At 48.0% G+C, this 18,492-nt stretch overlaps 1 protein-coding gene across 1 annotated transcript in view; it reads right to left on the bottom strand.

Annotated features, from left to right (window-relative positions):
- Nucleotides 1-8,823: 8,823 nt before the first annotated feature.
- Nucleotides 8,824-18,492, bottom strand: part of SARS1 (seryl-tRNA synthetase 1) — a 272,219-nt gene continuing 262,550 nt past the window's right edge. The window contains exon 11 of the mRNA XM_063954995.1: nt 8,824-9,191. Coding sequence (XP_063811065.1) covers nt 9,043-9,191 — 149 coding nt within the window. The 3' untranslated portion in view covers nt 8,824-9,042. The remainder of the gene's footprint in view (nt 9,192-18,492) is intronic.

Genomic DNA, 18,492 nt, shown 5'->3' with positions numbered 1-18,492 from the left:
AAATCTTGAAAGATCAAGAGCCGATCTCCATTGCAGGTCAGGCTATTCGTCTTCCAGTAGTGGTCTAAGAGTCAAGCCTTGTCGGCATAATTAAGGATTTTCATGATCACAGGACGAGGGCGACCAGAGTTCGTTTTGCGATCAGGGCCGATTCTATGTGCCCGCTCAATAGCCAGAGGGGTACCTTTGAGATCCATGGCCAGTTGTTGCGATATCCAGTTAGAGAGAAGATCAAGTAACTCATGGCCTTTAACCGATTCGGGGATACCCACCACCCGGAGATTACTTCTGCGTCCGCGATTCTCCAAATCATCTAGCTTCTGGGTTAGATCCGAAATGTCTCTTTGCTGTGAATTAATGGTAAGTTGTGCTGTATGCAAATCATCCTGCAGGGTAGACACCCTCTGTTCGACGTCATCTAAGCGGCCAGAGTGTTGAGTTAATTTGGATAGAGTAGAGTCAATAGCTTCCCTAATGCCCGCCAGTTTTTCATCTAGCAGGGGGCCCAGCACCGCCGCAATATCCGCAGGTTTCATTTTGGGAGGCTTACTGGCCTGAGCAGACTTGCGTTTTTGTAAAGATCTGGAACGGGTGACAGAACAATCTGAATCAGACGAGTGTCCCCACACAGTATCGCCTCGGGTTGTGGAGGCGGGGTCAGCAATTGACATCGGGGTGGGTATGAGAAATTTTTCCATAAAAATAAGCGGGCAACGGAGGGCCTATTTATACAGTAGGAGTCGCCTCACGCAAGGAGCAGGCTATAATGAGGTCACATGGAGAAGAAAAAAAAAGGGGCAGTATAACAGGCTACATCCCAACGAGTAACAGCTTAGGACCGGTGGGCATCAGTCCGTAAACAGCGCACATGGGCGAGGAGAAATGTCACAGTTATAGAAGCCGGCATGGATTTATGCGTGGAGCAGCTGGAGCGAAGCTGTCAGCAGGAGAGCCGGATAAGCAAGAAGGCAGTAGGGGGAGAGCTGGTTTTATAGCGACAGCAGCAGCAGCTGAAATGAACACCACAGTGGGTGGGCCAGGGGTAGTGGGCAAAGCAGCTCCCAAGTGTAGTAATCTTGCAGCAACCGATGCTGAGGCAGCAAACAAAAGGAAAGAGGGTCTCTCAGCCGAGAGATTACCTGGGTGCCAAGCATGTATCGCAGATGTCTTCAGCTGGGGCACAGGGGTCACATCAGTAAGTAGCAGGTCCAGAGACAGAGGTGACCGCAGCAGCACATATCCTAGCAGGGGTGCAAGGTCAGCTCTCTGCAGGATGAAGACTTCCGGATCTCCCTCCAGGCAGTCATGATAATAGAGGTCCCGGCCGTGGAGTACAAGGGGGCCACAGAGCAAATATCTCCTCTGGGTGTGCAGGGTCCCAGTAGGCAGCGGGTCCGGCGGCCGCTTCAGCGGGATCTCCGGCGGACGCGCCAGCGTGGTCTCCCGCGCACGCGCCTCGGGCGGGCTCAGAAATCGAGGCCCCGGACCAGCGGCAGACCGCAACCTGCGGGAGCGTTGTAAAACACTCCCCTGTTCCGCGGCGCTAACCGGGACACAGCGGGGGACAATTGAGGATGGAAGGCAGGTGGGTGTAGGGAAGGGGATGGCAGAAGAGGGAAGGGAGAGTGTGTTTAATGAGGTGGATGTGGGAGCCGAGTGATTTTGCTGCCACTCTCCTCCGCTGTCAGCGGTTTATCTCTATTTTTATTTTCTTGAAGTTGTCTTTCTGCTTTGACTGACCCTTTTATCATTATATTCTTGTAACTTTCTTTTTTTCTGTAACATAAGCTTTGAAGTGTTTTACTTGAATTAAATAATCTAATTTTAGATCTGGTTTCTGTTGTGTATCCAACCCAAGTCTCTGAAAGAGACGTTACCAAAATATTATTAATTCTAGGTGCAGGCAAAAGCCATAAGTTTGCCTTGAATGATACCCTAAACGTTTGTACTTTGGCTGGTGGCAGTGATTTTGTGTGAAATTAACACATGCGCTCAGGTATCCAGTTAAGGTGTCACGTGGTAGGGATTTGCAGACTGGTGTATCTGGGGAATCGCTGTGCCTAGGATTGTGACAAGTACCACCACTGTACACAAAACTGGGTCATATTGCCTCCACTGTAAACATGCAAAAATAAGAATTTACTCACCGGTAATTCTATTTCTCGTAGTCCGTAGTGGATGCTGGGTACTCCGTAAGGACCATGGGGAATAGACGGGCTCCGCAGGAGACTGGGCACTCTAAGAAAGAATTAGTACTACTGGTGTGCACTGGCTCCTCCCTCTATGCCCCTCCTCCAGACCTCAGTTAGGGAAACTGTGCCCGGAGCTGACATTACTAGGAAAGGATTTGGAATCCAGGGTAAGACTCATACCAGCCACACCAATCACACCGTACAACTTGTGATAACTATACCCAGTTAACAGTATGAACAACAAATGAGCCTCATTAACAGATGGCTCATAACAAAACCCTTTAGTTAAGCAATAACTATATACACGTATTGCAGAGAGTCCGCACTTGGGACGGGCTCCCAGCATCCACTACGGACTACGAGAAATAGAATTACCGGTGAGTAAATTCTTATTTTCTCTGACGTCCTAGTGGATGCTGGGTACTCCGTAAGGACCATGGGGATTATACCAAAGCTTCCAAACGGGCGGGAGAGTGCGGATGACTCTGCAGCACCGAATGAGCAAACTCAAGGTCCTCCTCAGCCAGGGTATCAAACTTGTAGAATTTTGCAAATGTGTTTGAACCCGACCAAGTAGCAGCTCGGCAAAGTTGTAAAGCCGAGACCCCTCGGGCAGCCGCCCAAGAAGAGCCCACCATCCTCGTGGAATGGGCTTTTACTGATTTAGGATGCGGCAGTCCAGCCGCAGAATGTGCAAGTTGAATCGTGCTACAGATCCAGCGAGCAATAGTCTGCTTTGAAGCAGGAGCACCCAGCTTGTTGTGTGCATACAGGATAAATAGCGAGTCAGTTTTCCTGACTCCAGCTGTCCTGGAAACATAGATTTTTAGGGCCCGGACTACGTCCAGCAACTTGGAATCCTCCAAGTCACGAGTAGCCGCAGGCACCACAATAGTTTGGTTCAAATGAAAAGCTGATGTCCCCAATTTCTCCCAAAGGTGGTGAGTCCTCAATTCTGCCCTGTCCATATGGAAAATCAGATATGGGCTTTTACACAACAAAGCTGCCAATTCTGACACACGCCTAGCCGAAGCCAAGGCCAACAGCATGACCACTTTCCACGTGTTTTTAGTGGTTCAAACCAATGTGATTTTAGGAAATCCAACACAACATTGAGATCCCAAGGTGCCACTGGAGGCACAAAAGGGGGCTGAATATGCAGCACTCCCTTAACAAACGTCTGAACTTCAGGCAATGAAGCCAGTGCTTTTTGAAAGAAAATAGACAGGGCCGAAATCTGGACTTTTATGGAACCCAATTTTAGGCCCATAGTCACTCCTGACTGTAGGAAGTGCAGAAATCGACCCAGCTGAAATTCCTCCGTTGGGGCCTTCCTGGCCTCACACCAAGCAACATATTTTCGCCATATGCGGTGATAATGTTTTGCTGTCACATCCTTCCTAGCTTTGATTAGCGTAGGAATGACTTCATCTGGAATGCCCTTTTCCTTTAGGATCCGGCGTTCAACCGCCATGCCGTCAAACGTAGCCGCGGTAAGTCTTGGAACAGACAGGGCCCCTGCTGTAGCAGGTCCTTTCTGAGCGGCAGAGGCCATGGGTCCTCTGAGATCATTTCCTGAAGTTCTGGGTACCAAGTTCTTCTTGGCCAATCCGGAACAATGAGTATAGTTCTTACTCCCCTTTTTCTTATTATCCTCAGTACCTTGGGTATGAGAGGAAGAGGAGGGAACACATACACCGACTGGTACACCCACGGTGTCACTAGAGCGTCCACAGCTATCGCCTGAGGGTCCCTTGACCTGGCGCAATATCTTTTTAGCTTTTTGTTGAGGCGGGACGCCATCAAGTCCACCTGTGGCCGTTCCCAGCGATTTACAATCAGCTTGAAGACTTCTGGATGAAGTCCCCACTCTCCCGGGTGGAGGTCGTGTCTGCTGAGGAAGTCTGCTTCCCAGTTGTCCACTCCCGGAATGAACACTGCTGATAGTGCTAGCACGTGATTCTCCGCCCATCGAAGAATCCTTGTGGCTTCTGCCATTGCCATCCTGCTTCTTGTGCCGCCCTGTCGATTTACATGGGCGACTGCCGTAATGTTGTCTGACTGAATCAGAACTGGCTGGTTTTGAAGCAGGGGTTCTGCTTGATTCAGGGCGTTGTAAATGGCCCTTAGTTCCAGAATATTTATGTGTAGGGAAGTTTCCTGACTCGACCATTGTCCTTGGAAGTTTCTTCCCTGGGTGACTGCCCCCCAACCTCGGAGGCTTGCATCCGTGGTCACCAGGACCCAGTCCTGCATGCCGAATCTGCGGCCTTCGAGCAGATGAGCACTCTGCAGCCACCACAGCAGAGACACCCTGGCCCTCGGGGACAGGGTGATCAACCGATGCATCTGGAGATGCGATCCAGACCACTTGTCTAACAGATCCCACTGAAAGATCCTTGCATGGAACCTGCCGAAGGGAATTGCTTCGTAAGAAGCTACCATCTTTCCCAGGACTCGCGTGCAGTGATGCACCAACACCTGCTTTGGTTTCAGGAGGTCCCTGACCAGAGATGATAATTCCTGGGCCTTCTCCTCCGGGAGAAAGACCTTCTTCTGTTCTGTGTCCAGAATCATGCCCAAGAACAGCAGACGTGTCGCAGGAATCAGCTGTGACTTTGGGATATTCAGAATCCAGCCGTGCTGATGCAGCACTTCCTGAGATAGTGCTACGCTGACTAGCAACTGCTCTTTGGACCTCGCCTTTATAAGGAGATCGTCCAAGTACGGGATAATTATGACTCCCTTCTTTCGGAGGAGCATCATCATTTCGGCCATTACCTTGGTAAATACCCGCGGTGCCGTGGACAGACCAAACGGCAACGTCTGGAATTGGTAATGACAGTCCTGTACCACAAACCTGAGGTACTCCTGGTGGGGTGGATAAATGGGGACATACAGGTAAGCATCCTTGATGTCCAATGACACCATAAAATCCCCCTCTTCCAGGCTTGCAATAACCGCCCTGAGCGATTCCATCTTGAACCTGAACTTTTTTATATAAATGTTCAAGGATTTCAAATTTAGAATAGGTCTCACCGAACCGTCCGGTTTCGGTACCACAAACATTGTGGAATAGTAACCCCGTCCCTGTTGAAGGAGGGGTACCTTGATTATCACTTGCTGAAGATACAGCTTGTGAATTGCCGCCAGTACTACCTCCCTTTCTCTGAGAGCAGCAGGCAAGGCTGATTTGAGGTAACGGCGAGGGGGAGTCGCCTCGAACTCCAGCTTGTATCCCTGTGATACTACTTGCAGAACCCAGGGATCCACCTGTGAGCGAACCCACTGGTCGCTGAAGTTCCGGAGACGCGCCCCCACCGCACCTGGCTCCGCCTGTGGAGCCCCAGCGTCATGCGGTGGACTTAGAGGAAGCGGGGGAAGATTTCTGATCCTGGGAACTGGCTGTCTGGTGCAGCTTTTTCCCTCTTCCCTTGCCTCTGGGCAGAAAGGAAGCGCCTTTAACCCGCTTGCCTTTCTGGGGCCGAAAGGACTGTACCTGATAATACGGTGCTTTCTTAGGCTGTGAGGGAACCGGAGATAAAATGTCGACTTCCCAGCTGTTGCTGTGGAAACGAGGTCCGAGAGACCATCCCCAAACAATTCCTCACCCTTGTAAGGCAAAACCTCCATGTGCCTTTTAGAATCCGCATCACCTGTCCACTGCCGAGTCCATAATACTCTCCTGGCAGAAATGGACATTGCATTAATTCTAGATGCCAGCCGGCAAATATCCCTCTGTGCATCTCTCATATATAAGACGACGTCTTTAATATGCTCTATAGTTAGCAAAATCGTATCCCTGTCGAGGGTATCAATATTTTCTGACAGGAAATCTGACCAAGCTGCTGCAGCACTACACATCCAAGCTGAAGCAATTGCAGGTCTCAGTATAGTACCTGAGTGTGTATATACAGACTTCAGGATAGCCTCCTGCTTTCTATCCGCAGGCTCCTTTAAGGCGGCCGTATCCTAAGACGGTAGTGCCACCTTTTTTGACAAGCGTGTGAGCGCCTTATCCACCCTCGGGGATGTCTCCCAACGTAACCTGTCCTCTCGCGGGAAAGGGTACGCCATCAGTAACTTTTTAGAAACCACTAGTTTCTTATCGGGGGAAGCCCACGCTTCTTCACACACTTCATTCAACTCATCTGACGGGGGAAAAACCACTGGTTGCTTTTTCTCCCCAAACATAATCCCCTTTTTAGTGGTACCTGGATTAATGTCAGAAATGTGCAACACATTTTTCATTGCCGTAATCATGTTACGGATGGCCCTAGTGGAATGTACATTAGTCTCGTCCTCGTCGACACTGGAGTCAGACTCCGTGTCGACATCTGTGTCTGCCATCTGAGGTAGCGGGCGTTTTTGAGCCCCTGATGGCCTTTGAGACGCCTGGGCAGGCACTGGCTGAGAAGCCGGCTGTCCCACAGCTGTTATGTCATCGAACCTTTTATGCAAGGAGTTGACACTGTCGTGTAAAACCTTCCACATATCCACCCATTCTGGTGTCGGCCCCGCAGGGGGTGACATCACACTTATCGGCACCTGCCCCGCCTCCACATAAGCCTCATCAAACATGTCGACACAGCCGTACCGACACACCGCACACACACAGGGAATGCTCTGACTGAGGACAGGTCCCACCAAGTCCTTTGGGGAGACAGAGAGAGAGTATGCCAGCACACACCACAGCGCTATATAATCAGGGATTTACACTAACACAAAGTGATTTTCCCTATAGCTGCTTTACATATACAGTTTGCGCCTAAATTTAGTGCCCCCCCTCTCTTTTTTACCCTTTGAGCCTGAAAACTGCAGGGGAGAGCCTGGGGAGCTGTCTTCCAGCGGAGCTGTGAAGAGGAAATAGCGCCAGTGTGCTGAGGGAGATAGCCCCGCCCCCTTCTCGGTGGACTTCTCCCACTCTTATATTTATATTATGGTAGGGGATTTTTGCACATATATAGTTTTTTAGACTATATTATGTGCTGTTTGCCAATGTAAGGTACTCTAATTGCAGCCCAGGGCGCCCCCCCCCAGCGCCCTGCACCCATCAGTGACCGGAGTATGTGGTGTGCATAGGGAGCAATGGCGCACAGCTGCAGTGCCGTGCGCTATCTTAATGAAGACCGGAGTCTTCAGCCGCCGATTTTCAGGATGTTCTTCTTGCTTCTGGCTCTGCAAGGGGGACGGCGGCGCGGCTCCGGACGACCGAGGCTGGGCCTGTGTTCGATCCCTCTGGAGCTAATGGTGTCCAGTAGCCTTAGAAGCCCAAGCTAGCTGCAAGCAGGTAGGTTCGCTTCTCTCCCCTTAGTCCCTCGTAGCAGTGAGTCTGTTGCCAGCAGATCTCACTGAAAATAAAAAACCTAACAAATACTTTCCTTACTAGAAGCTCAGGAGAGCCCCTAGTGTGCAACCAGCTCGGGCCGGGCACAGATTCTAACTGAGGTCTGGAGGAGGGGCATAGAGGAGGGGCCAGTGCACACCAGATAGTACCTAATCTTTCTTTTAGAGTGCCCAGTCTCCTGCGGAGCCCGTCTATTCCCCATGGTCCTTACGGAGTACCCAGCATCCACTAGGACGTCAGAGAAAGTTCCATCACTGAACACATTACTGGGCAACAGAACCTCCACTGTACACATTACGGCCAATAGTACCACCACTGTACACATTACTGGGCAATAGTACCTCCACTGTACACATTACTGGGCAATAGTACCTCCACTGTACACATTACTGGGCAATAGTACACCCCTGTACACATTTTGGGCAATAGTACCAGCACTGTACATATTACGGGTAACAGTACCACCACTGTACACATTACTGGGCAATAGTACCTCCACTGTACACATTACTGGGCAATAGTACCATTATTGCCCATTAGTACCACTACTGTAAAGATCAGTGCACATTAGTATAACCGTAGAAATAACTGGGGACTAGTTCCACTGCTGTATAGATTACTGGGAATTAGTGCTAATACTGTACAGATTACTGTCCACCGTTGATGTTGAGTTGTTTCACAAACACAGTTAATTAAATGCCTAAACCACATGTGTATAGGTGAATTTACGGACATGTAAAATGAGTTCTTGTTAATAATCTTTACTTTTTTTTTATTTTTCAAGAAAATATACATCTTTAGGAGAAAATAATATAAGTAGAATGTAATACAGTTAAGTATAAGTGTATAATACCACTCTTTAGAGACAGACATTAGGAGCTACATGTAAATACACTAGTCCATCCCTGTGTCAAGTTCTATTCTAATAATTTTCAGATCAATTATATTCATGTGTACTCGCATTTTAATATGTATATTGAGAGTGAATTTCAATGAAGGGATATTAATGTAAGTTTGAAGAATTTCTTTTCAGGACTGCATTCAAAATGGAACCCTGCTCAGTTATGAAGTTTGTGTCCCAGAAAAGCACAAACAGGATGTGTAAAGTGTGTCTCCACAAACTGTACATGAAACAAGATGTTTATAAGATGATTTATTTAATTTTTATCATAAGCCCAACTTCTTAAGTAAGATGTGAAGTCATAGAGCTAACATAATGAAGTAACTGTATAAACCAATAGACTGGAAAATGACTGGTTATAAATGAAGACTCATACAATCTCATTTTGAATAAATTGCTTTATTTTTTTTTAAACTTGCTATGCCATTGTCTCTTCAGCCACACTGCCCACACATAAAATGCCACTATTTTAATTTGTACAAAGCACCAACACAAGAGAGCAGTAATTAAATTACAGGAGAGTTTAAGTTTCAGTAAATGGAATTATTAGTTGGTGAAGTCAGCCAGGTGGAGGCATGCACAGGAATTAAGAGAATATAATATTAAGCACTGTTCACTTCCATAGTCTGCATCAGAGATTCTATACCACTATTTTGACTCTTCTTTCCACCATCTTGCTGCTTCTTCTGTTTTTTTGTAATTTCCAGGTCAATTGGAGCAGGTTTCACAAACTTGATGATCTCTCTTAGTCCTGAAGAAATCAAGCAGACAGACATTTAAATAAAATGATATGACCTCTAATCTAGACAGTGTGCCTGGTGTTAAATATAATTCAAACAGATCTAAGCAAGTCTGTGCTCATTGAGCCCGCAAGGGGCTTCGTTGCGCTCGCCCCCTGCCAGCACTATGGCGAACAGGATCCTGGTGTCGGTATGCTGACCGCCGGGATCCCAAACACCGGTAAAGCATACCCAACGCAGCAGTCCCCAATGCTATATAATAATACCACCCACTTTGGGTCAAATAATTGCATATTGTTATGCTACGTTATAATAGCACATACATTAATATATGTAACTTGAGACCCAACTCACCTGTAGTCACCCCCAAATCCTCTAAATGACACTAAAAGTACCAGCACTCCCTCGAATTGCTGGTCACAGCCATGCCTTAAAGAACAGTAATATAAAACAGCTGTTGCTCAAATTAATTTAATGGCCCTTCTCAGGTTCATAACAGATGTTAAAAAGAAGTAATGTACTTAGGAGCTCAGTTCCTAATTATAATACCTGCTGGGTCACACGGGAAGACTCTTACACCCAGCAAAATGTGAATTCAGTCATCTTTTTATTTATTTATCCAATAATAGCTTGGAAACTCTCCTAAATAAAACTAAATTTGTTCTAAAAAGATCTATTTTAGCATGTTACAATCAGCAAACAAGCGTATAAATACAAAATACATAGAAAAAAATAAGAATTTACTCACCGGTAATTCTATTTCTCGTAGTCCGTAGTGGATGCTGGGAACTCCGTAAGGACCATGGGGAATAGACGGGCTCCGCAGGAGACTGGGCACTCTAAAAGAAAGATTAGGTACTATCTGGTGTGCACTGGCTCCTCCCTCTATGCCCCTCCTCCAGGCCTCAGTTAGGGAAACTGTGCCCGGAAGAGCTGACACAACAAGGAAAGGATTTGGAATCTAGGGTAAGACTCATACCAGCCACACCAATCACACTGTACAACTTGTGATAACCATACCCAGTTAACAGTATGAACAACAACTGAGCCTCATTTAACGGATGGCTCATAACAATAACCCTTTAGTTAAGCAATAACTATATACATGTATTGCAGAGAGAGTCCGCACTTGGGACGGGCGCCCAGCATCCACTACGGACTACGAGAAATAGAATTACCGGTGAGTAAATTATTATTTTCTCTGACGTCCTAGTGGATGCTGGGAACTCCGTAAGGACCATGGGGATTATACCAAAGCTCCCAAACGGGCGGGAGAGTGCGGATGACTCTGCAGCACCGCATGAGCAAACTCAAGGTCCTCCTCAGCCAGGGTGTCAAACTTGTAGAACTTAGCCAACGTGTTTTGAACCCGACCAAGTAGCAGCTCGGCAAAGCTGTAAAGCCGAGACCCCTCGGGCAGCCGCCCAAGAAGAGCCCCCCTTCCTTGTGGAATGGGCTTTTACTGATTTTGGATGCGCAATCCAGCCGCAGAGTGAGCCAGCTGAATCGTGCTACAGATCCAGCGAGCAATAGTCTGCTTCGAAGCAGGAGCGCCAACCTTGTTGGCTGCCTACAGAATAAACAGCGAGTCAGACTTTCTGACTCCCGCCGTTCTGGAAACATAAATTTTCAAAGCCCGGACTACGTCCAGCAACTTGGAATCCTCCAAGTCCCTAGTAGCCGCAGGCACCACAATAGGTTGGTTCAAATGAAACGATGATACCACCTTAGGGAGAAATTGGGGACGAGTCCTAAATTCTGCCCTTTCCATATGGAAGATCAGATAGGGGCTTTTACATGACAAAGCCGCCAATTCTGACACACGCCTAGCCGAAGCTAAGGCCAAAAGCATGACCACTTTCCACGTGAGATATTTTAGCTCCACGGTCTTAAGTGGCTCAAACCAGTGGGATTTCAGGAATCCAACACAACGTTGAGATCCCAAGGTGCCACTGGTGGCACAAAAGGAGGCTGAATATGCAGCACCCCCGTAACAACGTCTGAACTTCAGGCAGTGAAGCCAGTTCTTTTTGAGAGAAAATGGATAGGGCCGAAATCTTGACCTTTATGGATCCTAATTTTAGGCCCATAGTCACTCCTGACTGTAGGAAGTGCAGGAATCGACCCCGCTGGAATTCCTCTGTAGGGCCTTCCCGGCCTCACACCAAGCAACCTATTTTCACCATATACAGTGAAAAAGTCTTGCTGTCACGTCTTTCCTAGCCTTTATCAGCGTAGGAACAACTGCATCCGGAATGCCCTTTTCCGCTAGGATCCAGCGTTCAACCGCCATGCCGTCAAATGCAGCCGCGGTAAGTCTTGGAACAGACAGGGCCCCTGTTGCAACATGTCCTGTCTGAGAGGCAGAGGCCATGGGTCCTGAGAGCATTTCTTGCAGTTCCGGGTACCGAGTCCTTCTTGGCCAATCCGGAGCAAAGAATATTGTTCTCACTCCTCCTTTTATTACAATTCTCAGCCCTTGGGTATGAGAGGAAGAGGAGGGAATACATAGACCGACTGGAACACCCACGGTGTTACTAGTGCGACCACAGCTATCGCCTTGACCCGGCGTAAAACCTTTTTTAGCTTTTTATTGAGGTGGGACGCCATCTAGTCCACCTGAGGCAGTTCCCATCAATTTGCAAACTGCGTGAAGACTTCCTGATGAAGTTCCCACTCTCCCGGGTGGAGGTCGTGCCTGCTGAGGAAGTCTGCTTCCCAGTTGTCCACTCCCGGAATGAACACTGCTGACAGTGCGCTTACTTGATTCTCCGCCCAGCGAAGAATTCTGGTGGCTTCTACCCTCGCCACCCTGCTCCTTGTGCCGCCTTGGCGGTTTACATGAGCCCCTGCGGTCTGACTGGATCAGAACCGGTTGGTCGCGAAGCAGGATCTCCGCTTGACTTAGGGCGTTGTATATGGCCCTTAGTTCCAGGATATTGATGTGAAGGCAAGTCTGTTGACTTGACCACAGACCTTGGAGATTTCTTCCCTGTGTAACTGCCCCCCATCCTTGGAGGCTTGCATCCGTGGTCACCAGGACCCAGTCCTGAATGGCGAATCTGCGGCCCTCAAGAAGGTGAGCACTCTGAAGCCACCACAGGAGAGACACCCTGGCCCTGGGGGATAGGGTGATTAACCGATGCATCTGAAGATGTGATCCGGACCACTTGTCCAGTAAGTCCCATTGGAAGGTCCTCGCATGGAACCTGCCTAAGGGGATGGCCTCGTATGATGCCAGCATCCTTCCCAGGACTCGAGTGCAGTGATGCACTGACATCTGTTTTGGTTTTAATAGATTCCTGACCAGTGTCATGAGCTCCTGAGCTCTTTCTATCGGGAGATAAACCCTTTTCTGGTCTGTGTCTAGGATCATGCCTAGGAGAGGCAGATGAGCTGTAGGAACCAACTGCGACTTTGGAATATATGTTGCCGTTACACTTCCAGAGAAAGTGATACGCTGTTCAGCAACTGCTCTCTTGATCTCGCTTTTATGAGGAGATCGTCCAAGTACGTGATAATAGTGACACCTTTCTTCCGCAGGAGCACCATCATATCCGCCATTACCTTGGTGAATATTCTCGGGGCCGTGGAGAGACCAAACGGCAACGTCTGAAATTGGTAATGACAATCCCGTACCGCAATTCTGAGGTACACCTAATGAGGTGGATAAATGGGGACATGAAGGTATGCATCCCTTATGTCCTGATTCACGATAAAGTCTCCCCCTTTTCAGGCTTGCAATGACCGCTCTTAGCGATTCCATCTTGAACTTGAACCTTCTCAGGTATATGTTCAGGGATTTTAAATCAATATGGGTCTGACCGAACCGTCTGGTTTCGGGATTACAACATGGTCGAATAATAACACCCTCTTGTTGAAGGAGGGGACCCTTGACCACCACCTGTTGAAGATACAATGTGTGAATTGCAGCTAACACTGGCTCCCTCTCTTGGGGGGAAGCCCGCAGGGCCGTCGGTGAGGGGGCATCTTCTCACAGTCCAGCTTGTATCCCTGAGACACAATATCTATTGCCCAGGGATCTAACAGGGAGTGAACCCACTTGTGGCTGAACTTACGAAGGCGTGTCCCCACCGGGCCTAGCTCCGCCTGTGGAGCCCCAGCGACATGCGGTGGATTTTTGTAGAGGCCGGGGCGGACTTCTGTTCCTGGGAACTAGCTGTGTTGTGCAGCTTCTTTCCTCTGCCCCCGGCTCTGACAAGAAAGGACGCACCTCAGACTTTCTTGTTTCTTTATTCGAAAAGCTGCATTTAATAATGTTGTGCTTTCCTAGGCTGTGCAGGAATATAAGGCAAACTAGCAGAATTACCAGCTATAGCTGTGGAGACCAGGCCCGAGAACCCTTCTCCACACAATCCTCAGCCTTCCATATGCCTCTTAAGTCGGCATGATCTGTCCAATGCATATTCTACAGGACACATCAAGCAGAAATCGACATAGCTTTGACTCTAGGACCCAGTATACTCATGTCTCTTTGGGCATGCTTTATAATTATATATCTATCACTTAAGACAGCATCTTTAATATATTTATATCTATATGCATACTAGGGTCTCAATCTCTGCTGATAAGGTACCTGTCCACGCTGCCACAGCGCTATAAACCCTTGCCGACACAATCGCCGGTCTGGGTAGTATACTAGAATGTGCACACTATCTGCAGGATCCCCGAGAATAGCTAGTGCTACCGTCTGTGGAAACAGGACACCCTAGGGGAAGATTCTCAACACATCCTGGCCCTAGTGGGGAAAGGATATAGCCTGAGAATTCTCTTGTGGGAAGCTGCCGTCTCTTGTCTGGAGATTCCCGCTCTTTTTCCTCATGAGAGGAGGGAAATTTACCTCAGCATTCTTCCCCTTAACATGTGTACTCTCGTGTCAGGGACAGATGAGTCATCAGTGATAGGCAAATCATCTTTTATTCCAATAATCATATATTGAATATCTTTTAGCCCTCTTGGCTGTAACTTTGCATTATTGTAGTCGACAGTGGCGTTAAACTCCGTGTCGATACCAGTGTTTGTTATTTTGGATAGTGAGCATTGAGAGACTCTGAAGGTCTCTGTGACATAGGGACAGACAAGGGTAGATTTCCTTTCTGTTCCCTAACCTTTTGTGCAATAAATTCACCTTAGCACTTACACATATCCAAACAGGTGTCGGCGTTGTCAACGGAGACACCCTCCCACACACATATCCACTCTATCACCTCCTTAGAGGAGCCTTTTACCTCAGACATGTCGACACACGCGTACCAACACACCACACACACAGGGGATGCTCTATTTGACGACAGTTCCCCCACAAGGCCCTTTGGAGAGACAGAGAGAGAGTATGCCAGCACACACCCCAGCGCTATATAACCCCGGGATTACACTACAACTCAGTGTTTACCCAGTAGCTGCTGTATATACAAATTTTGCGCCTAAATTTATGTGCCCCCCCTCTCTTTTTACCCTTCTTGTATCCAGATACTGCAGGGGAGAGCCTGGGGAGCTTCCTTCCAGCAGAGCTGTGAAGAAAAAATGGCGCTGGTGTGCTGAGGAAGAAGGCACCGCCCCCTCAGCGGCAGGCTTCTGTCCCGCGTTTTATGTACTTTAATGGCGGGGGTTTTTACACATATACAGTCCGGAGACTGTATTATGTGTATTTTTGCCAAAGGTATTTATAATTGCTGCCCAGGGCGCCCCCCCCCAGCGCCCTGCACCCTACAGTGACCGGAGTGTGTGGTGTGCTGTGGGAGCAATGGCGCACAGCTGCAGTGCTGTGCGCTACCTTAATGAAGACAGGAGTCTTCAGCCGCCGATTTTGTCGTTCTCTTCTGTCTTCTGGCTCTGCAAGGGGGACGGCGTCGCGGCTCCGGGAACGGACGATCGAGGTCAGGCCCTGTGTTCGAACCCTCTGGAGCTAATGGTGTCCAGTAGCCTAAGAAGCACAAGCTAGCTGCAAGCAGGTAGGTTTGCTTCTCTCCCCTCAGTCCCACGTAGCAGTGAGTCTGTTGCCAGCAGATCTCACTGAAAATAAAAAACCTAACAAATACTTTCTTTTCTAGCAAGCTCAGGAGAGCCCACTAGGAGCACCCAGCTCTGGCCGGGCACAGATTCTAACTGAGGTCTGGAGGAGGGGCATAGAGGGAGGAGCCAGTGCACACCAGATAGTACCTAATCTTTCTTTTAGAGTGCCCAGTCTCCTGCGGAGCCCGTCTATTCCCCATGGTCCTTACGGAGTTCCCAGCATCCACTAGGACGTCAGAGAAATGCTGAACATAAAGCTTGGACAGAAGTAACAAAAAAACAGGCACAGAGCAATGGACCACCATACCCCATGAGGTACACTGAGATTACAAGTAGTAGAATTGAAGAGCAAGAGGTGGATTATCTGTGCACGATCTACTATGCAGTGTGGAAGAAACATTTCCAAATGCGTTACTTAATTAGGTTCGAAACAGTATCAACCAAGATGTCAAAAAGTTTTCATGTACGTTTCTCTTTTTGTAGAGGCATCAATCACCCTGTTCATAGAGAAAGTATGGAAACGTTTTTCTAAAAAATGAGGCAAGTGAGGGGGGAGAAGTTCTATACCCACTTTTGAAGCATACAATTACTTGTGGCTGCAGGAGTTTCCTACAGCTTTTAGACACTCGGGTATTCGACACTCGTGTACTTGAAGGTAGAATTCCAGAGAGAGCACATTCCTCCATCAGGGGAAAGTAACTGACCAGATAATATTTAGTTGATCTCCAAATGCTATCGAGGAAACAGTCCCACAAGTAATGAGATCTACATTTCAAACATTAGCGTATCCGCTGAAGTCCCCACCAAAATATACCAGATACAGATGTCTCAGCAACTATCCTTGCTGCGGGAGGCTGCTTACCTTGGCACTGCCGCATGGTATAGTGTAGCTTCCCGTAGCTTTAACTTCCCCATAGCCTGCTACTGTTAGCAGGAACATTCGCTACCCCCCCCCCCCCCCCCGCGCTGCCTTCCCACTCCACGAGCCCCTGCTATCCACTTCAACACTACCCTGTGCTGGATCCCTTTACGAACGGGCAGTGGTACACTATCATCTACTTTATTGCTGCGACTTTCAGCAATAAAGCATTATTCAGGTTAGTTAGCAAACCAAAAAAAGTCAGCAATTGGGCAAAACTATGCGGCACTGCATGAGGTGCTGATGTAACATGTGCAGAGAGAGTTAGATTTAGATGGGATGTGTTCAAACTGAATTAAGAAGCCAGTATTTACCATGCACAGAAACAATATAACCCACCCAAATCTAATTCTCTCTGCAGGTTACCTCTGCCCCACCTGCAGTGCAATGTGGTTTTGCCCAATAGCTAACTTTTTTGGTTTGCTAACAAACCTGAATAACCCCCTTAGTCACTAATCTATCAGACAATACATAATCAATATGGGAAAAAGAACTATAGCATAGGCCTTGAATAGGGAAAATACAAAAAATAAATAAATAAATAGAATTTCCTTGTTCTGTTAAATAATGTACAGAGATGTAGCTAGACTGTCAAGACACAGAGTGCCTTAAATGAAAATAAAGGTCTATTAGCAGGTAGTTTGAAGTTCAAAATGGGTTTACATTAAATGAAACAGAGCTACTAATACCAGTAGTGCAGCAGAGGAGCCCCCACCATAGGCATTTCTATCATGGGTGCAATATGTGCGGTGCACACAGGCCCCTGGATCCACACCGCACACATTTCACCCATATTGGGGTAAATTTACTAAGATTCGTATTTTCCCGTTTCAGGTCAAAGTTCAATCACGAATGACATCGAAAGTGTAAAACTGCAACTTTTTGAATTTGTTACGATGGATTTACTAAGCTGTCGTATTCGGGTTTTTCTTTTCTTCCGATGTCGATGTCATTCGTGTTTTTTTTGTGTTTTTTACGGCAGTGATTAGCAAAACACTGCCGACTTTTTTACAATTAATCTCGGCCGGATCTGTGTGATCCGTGCTGGGGTTCTATTTTTTTTTTTTTTTTAATTAAACACTGTAAAATTTAAAAAAAAAATTGCGTGGGGTCCCCCCTCCTAAGCATAACCAGCCTCGGGCTCTTTGAGCCGATCCTGGTTGCCGAAATATGGGAAAAAAAATGACAGGGGTTCCCCCATATTTAAGCAACCAGCATCGGGCTCTGCGCCTGGTCCTGGTCCCAAAAATACGGGGGACAAAAAGAGTAGGGGTCCCCCGTATTTTTAAAACCAGCACCGGGCTCCACTAGCTGGACAGATAATGCCACAGCCGGGGGTCACTTTTATATAGTGCCCTGCGGCCGTGGCATCAAAAATCCAACTAGTCACTCCTGGCCGGGGTACCCTGGGGGAGTGGGGACCCCTTCAATCAAGGGGTCCCCCCCCCCCCCCAGCCACCCAAGGGCCAGGGGTGAAGCCCGAGGCTGTCTCCCCCCATCCAATGGGCTGCGGATGGGGAGGCTGATAGCCTTTGTTGTAAAAGAAAAGATATTGTTTTTAGTAGCAGTACTACAAGGCCCAGCAAGCCTCCCCCGCATGCTGGTACTTGGAGAACCACAAGTACCAGCATGCGACGGAAAAACGGGCCCGCTGGTACCTGTAGTACTACTACTAAAAAAATACCCAAAAAAAGACAAGACACACACACCGTGAAAGTATAATTTTATTACATACATACACACATACATACATACTTACCTTAAGTTCCCACGCAGGTCGGTCCTCTTCTCCAGTAGAATCCAAGGGGTACCTGTTGAAGAAATTATACTCACGAGATCCAGGGGTCCAGGCTCCTCGGGAAATCCAGGGGTAAGCCACGTACTTGAAAAAAATAACAAAACGGTGTCCCGACCACGAACTGAAAGGGGACCCATGTTTGCACATGGGTCACCTTTCCACGAATGCCAGAAACCCACTTTGACTTCTGTCTAAGTGGGTTTCTTCAGCCAATCAGGCAGCGCCACGTTGTAGCGCTCTCCTGATCAGCTGTGTGCTCCTGTCCTCACTGACAGGCAGCACACGGCAGTGTTACAATGTAGCGCCTATGCGCTACATTGTAACCAATGAGGGGAACTTTCTGCCCTGCGGTTGACCTAAAGTGACGTCACCGCTGAGCAGAAAGTTCCCAGCATTGGTTACAATGTAGCGCATAGGCGCTACATTGTAACACTGCCGTGTGCTGCCTGTCAGTGAGGACAGGAGCACACAGCTGATCAGGAGAGTGCTACAACGTGGCGCTCCCTGATTGGCTGAAGAAACCCACTTAGACAGAAGTCAAAGTGGGTTTCTGGCATTCGTG

This window comes from Pseudophryne corroboree, chromosome 2, assembly GCF_028390025.1.
Source record: "Pseudophryne corroboree isolate aPseCor3 chromosome 2, aPseCor3.hap2, whole genome shotgun sequence".
In the NCBI taxonomy this organism is placed as follows: Eukaryota; Metazoa; Chordata; class Amphibia; order Anura; family Myobatrachidae; genus Pseudophryne; species Pseudophryne corroboree.
This window is presented reverse-complemented; position numbering and strand designations above follow the sequence as displayed.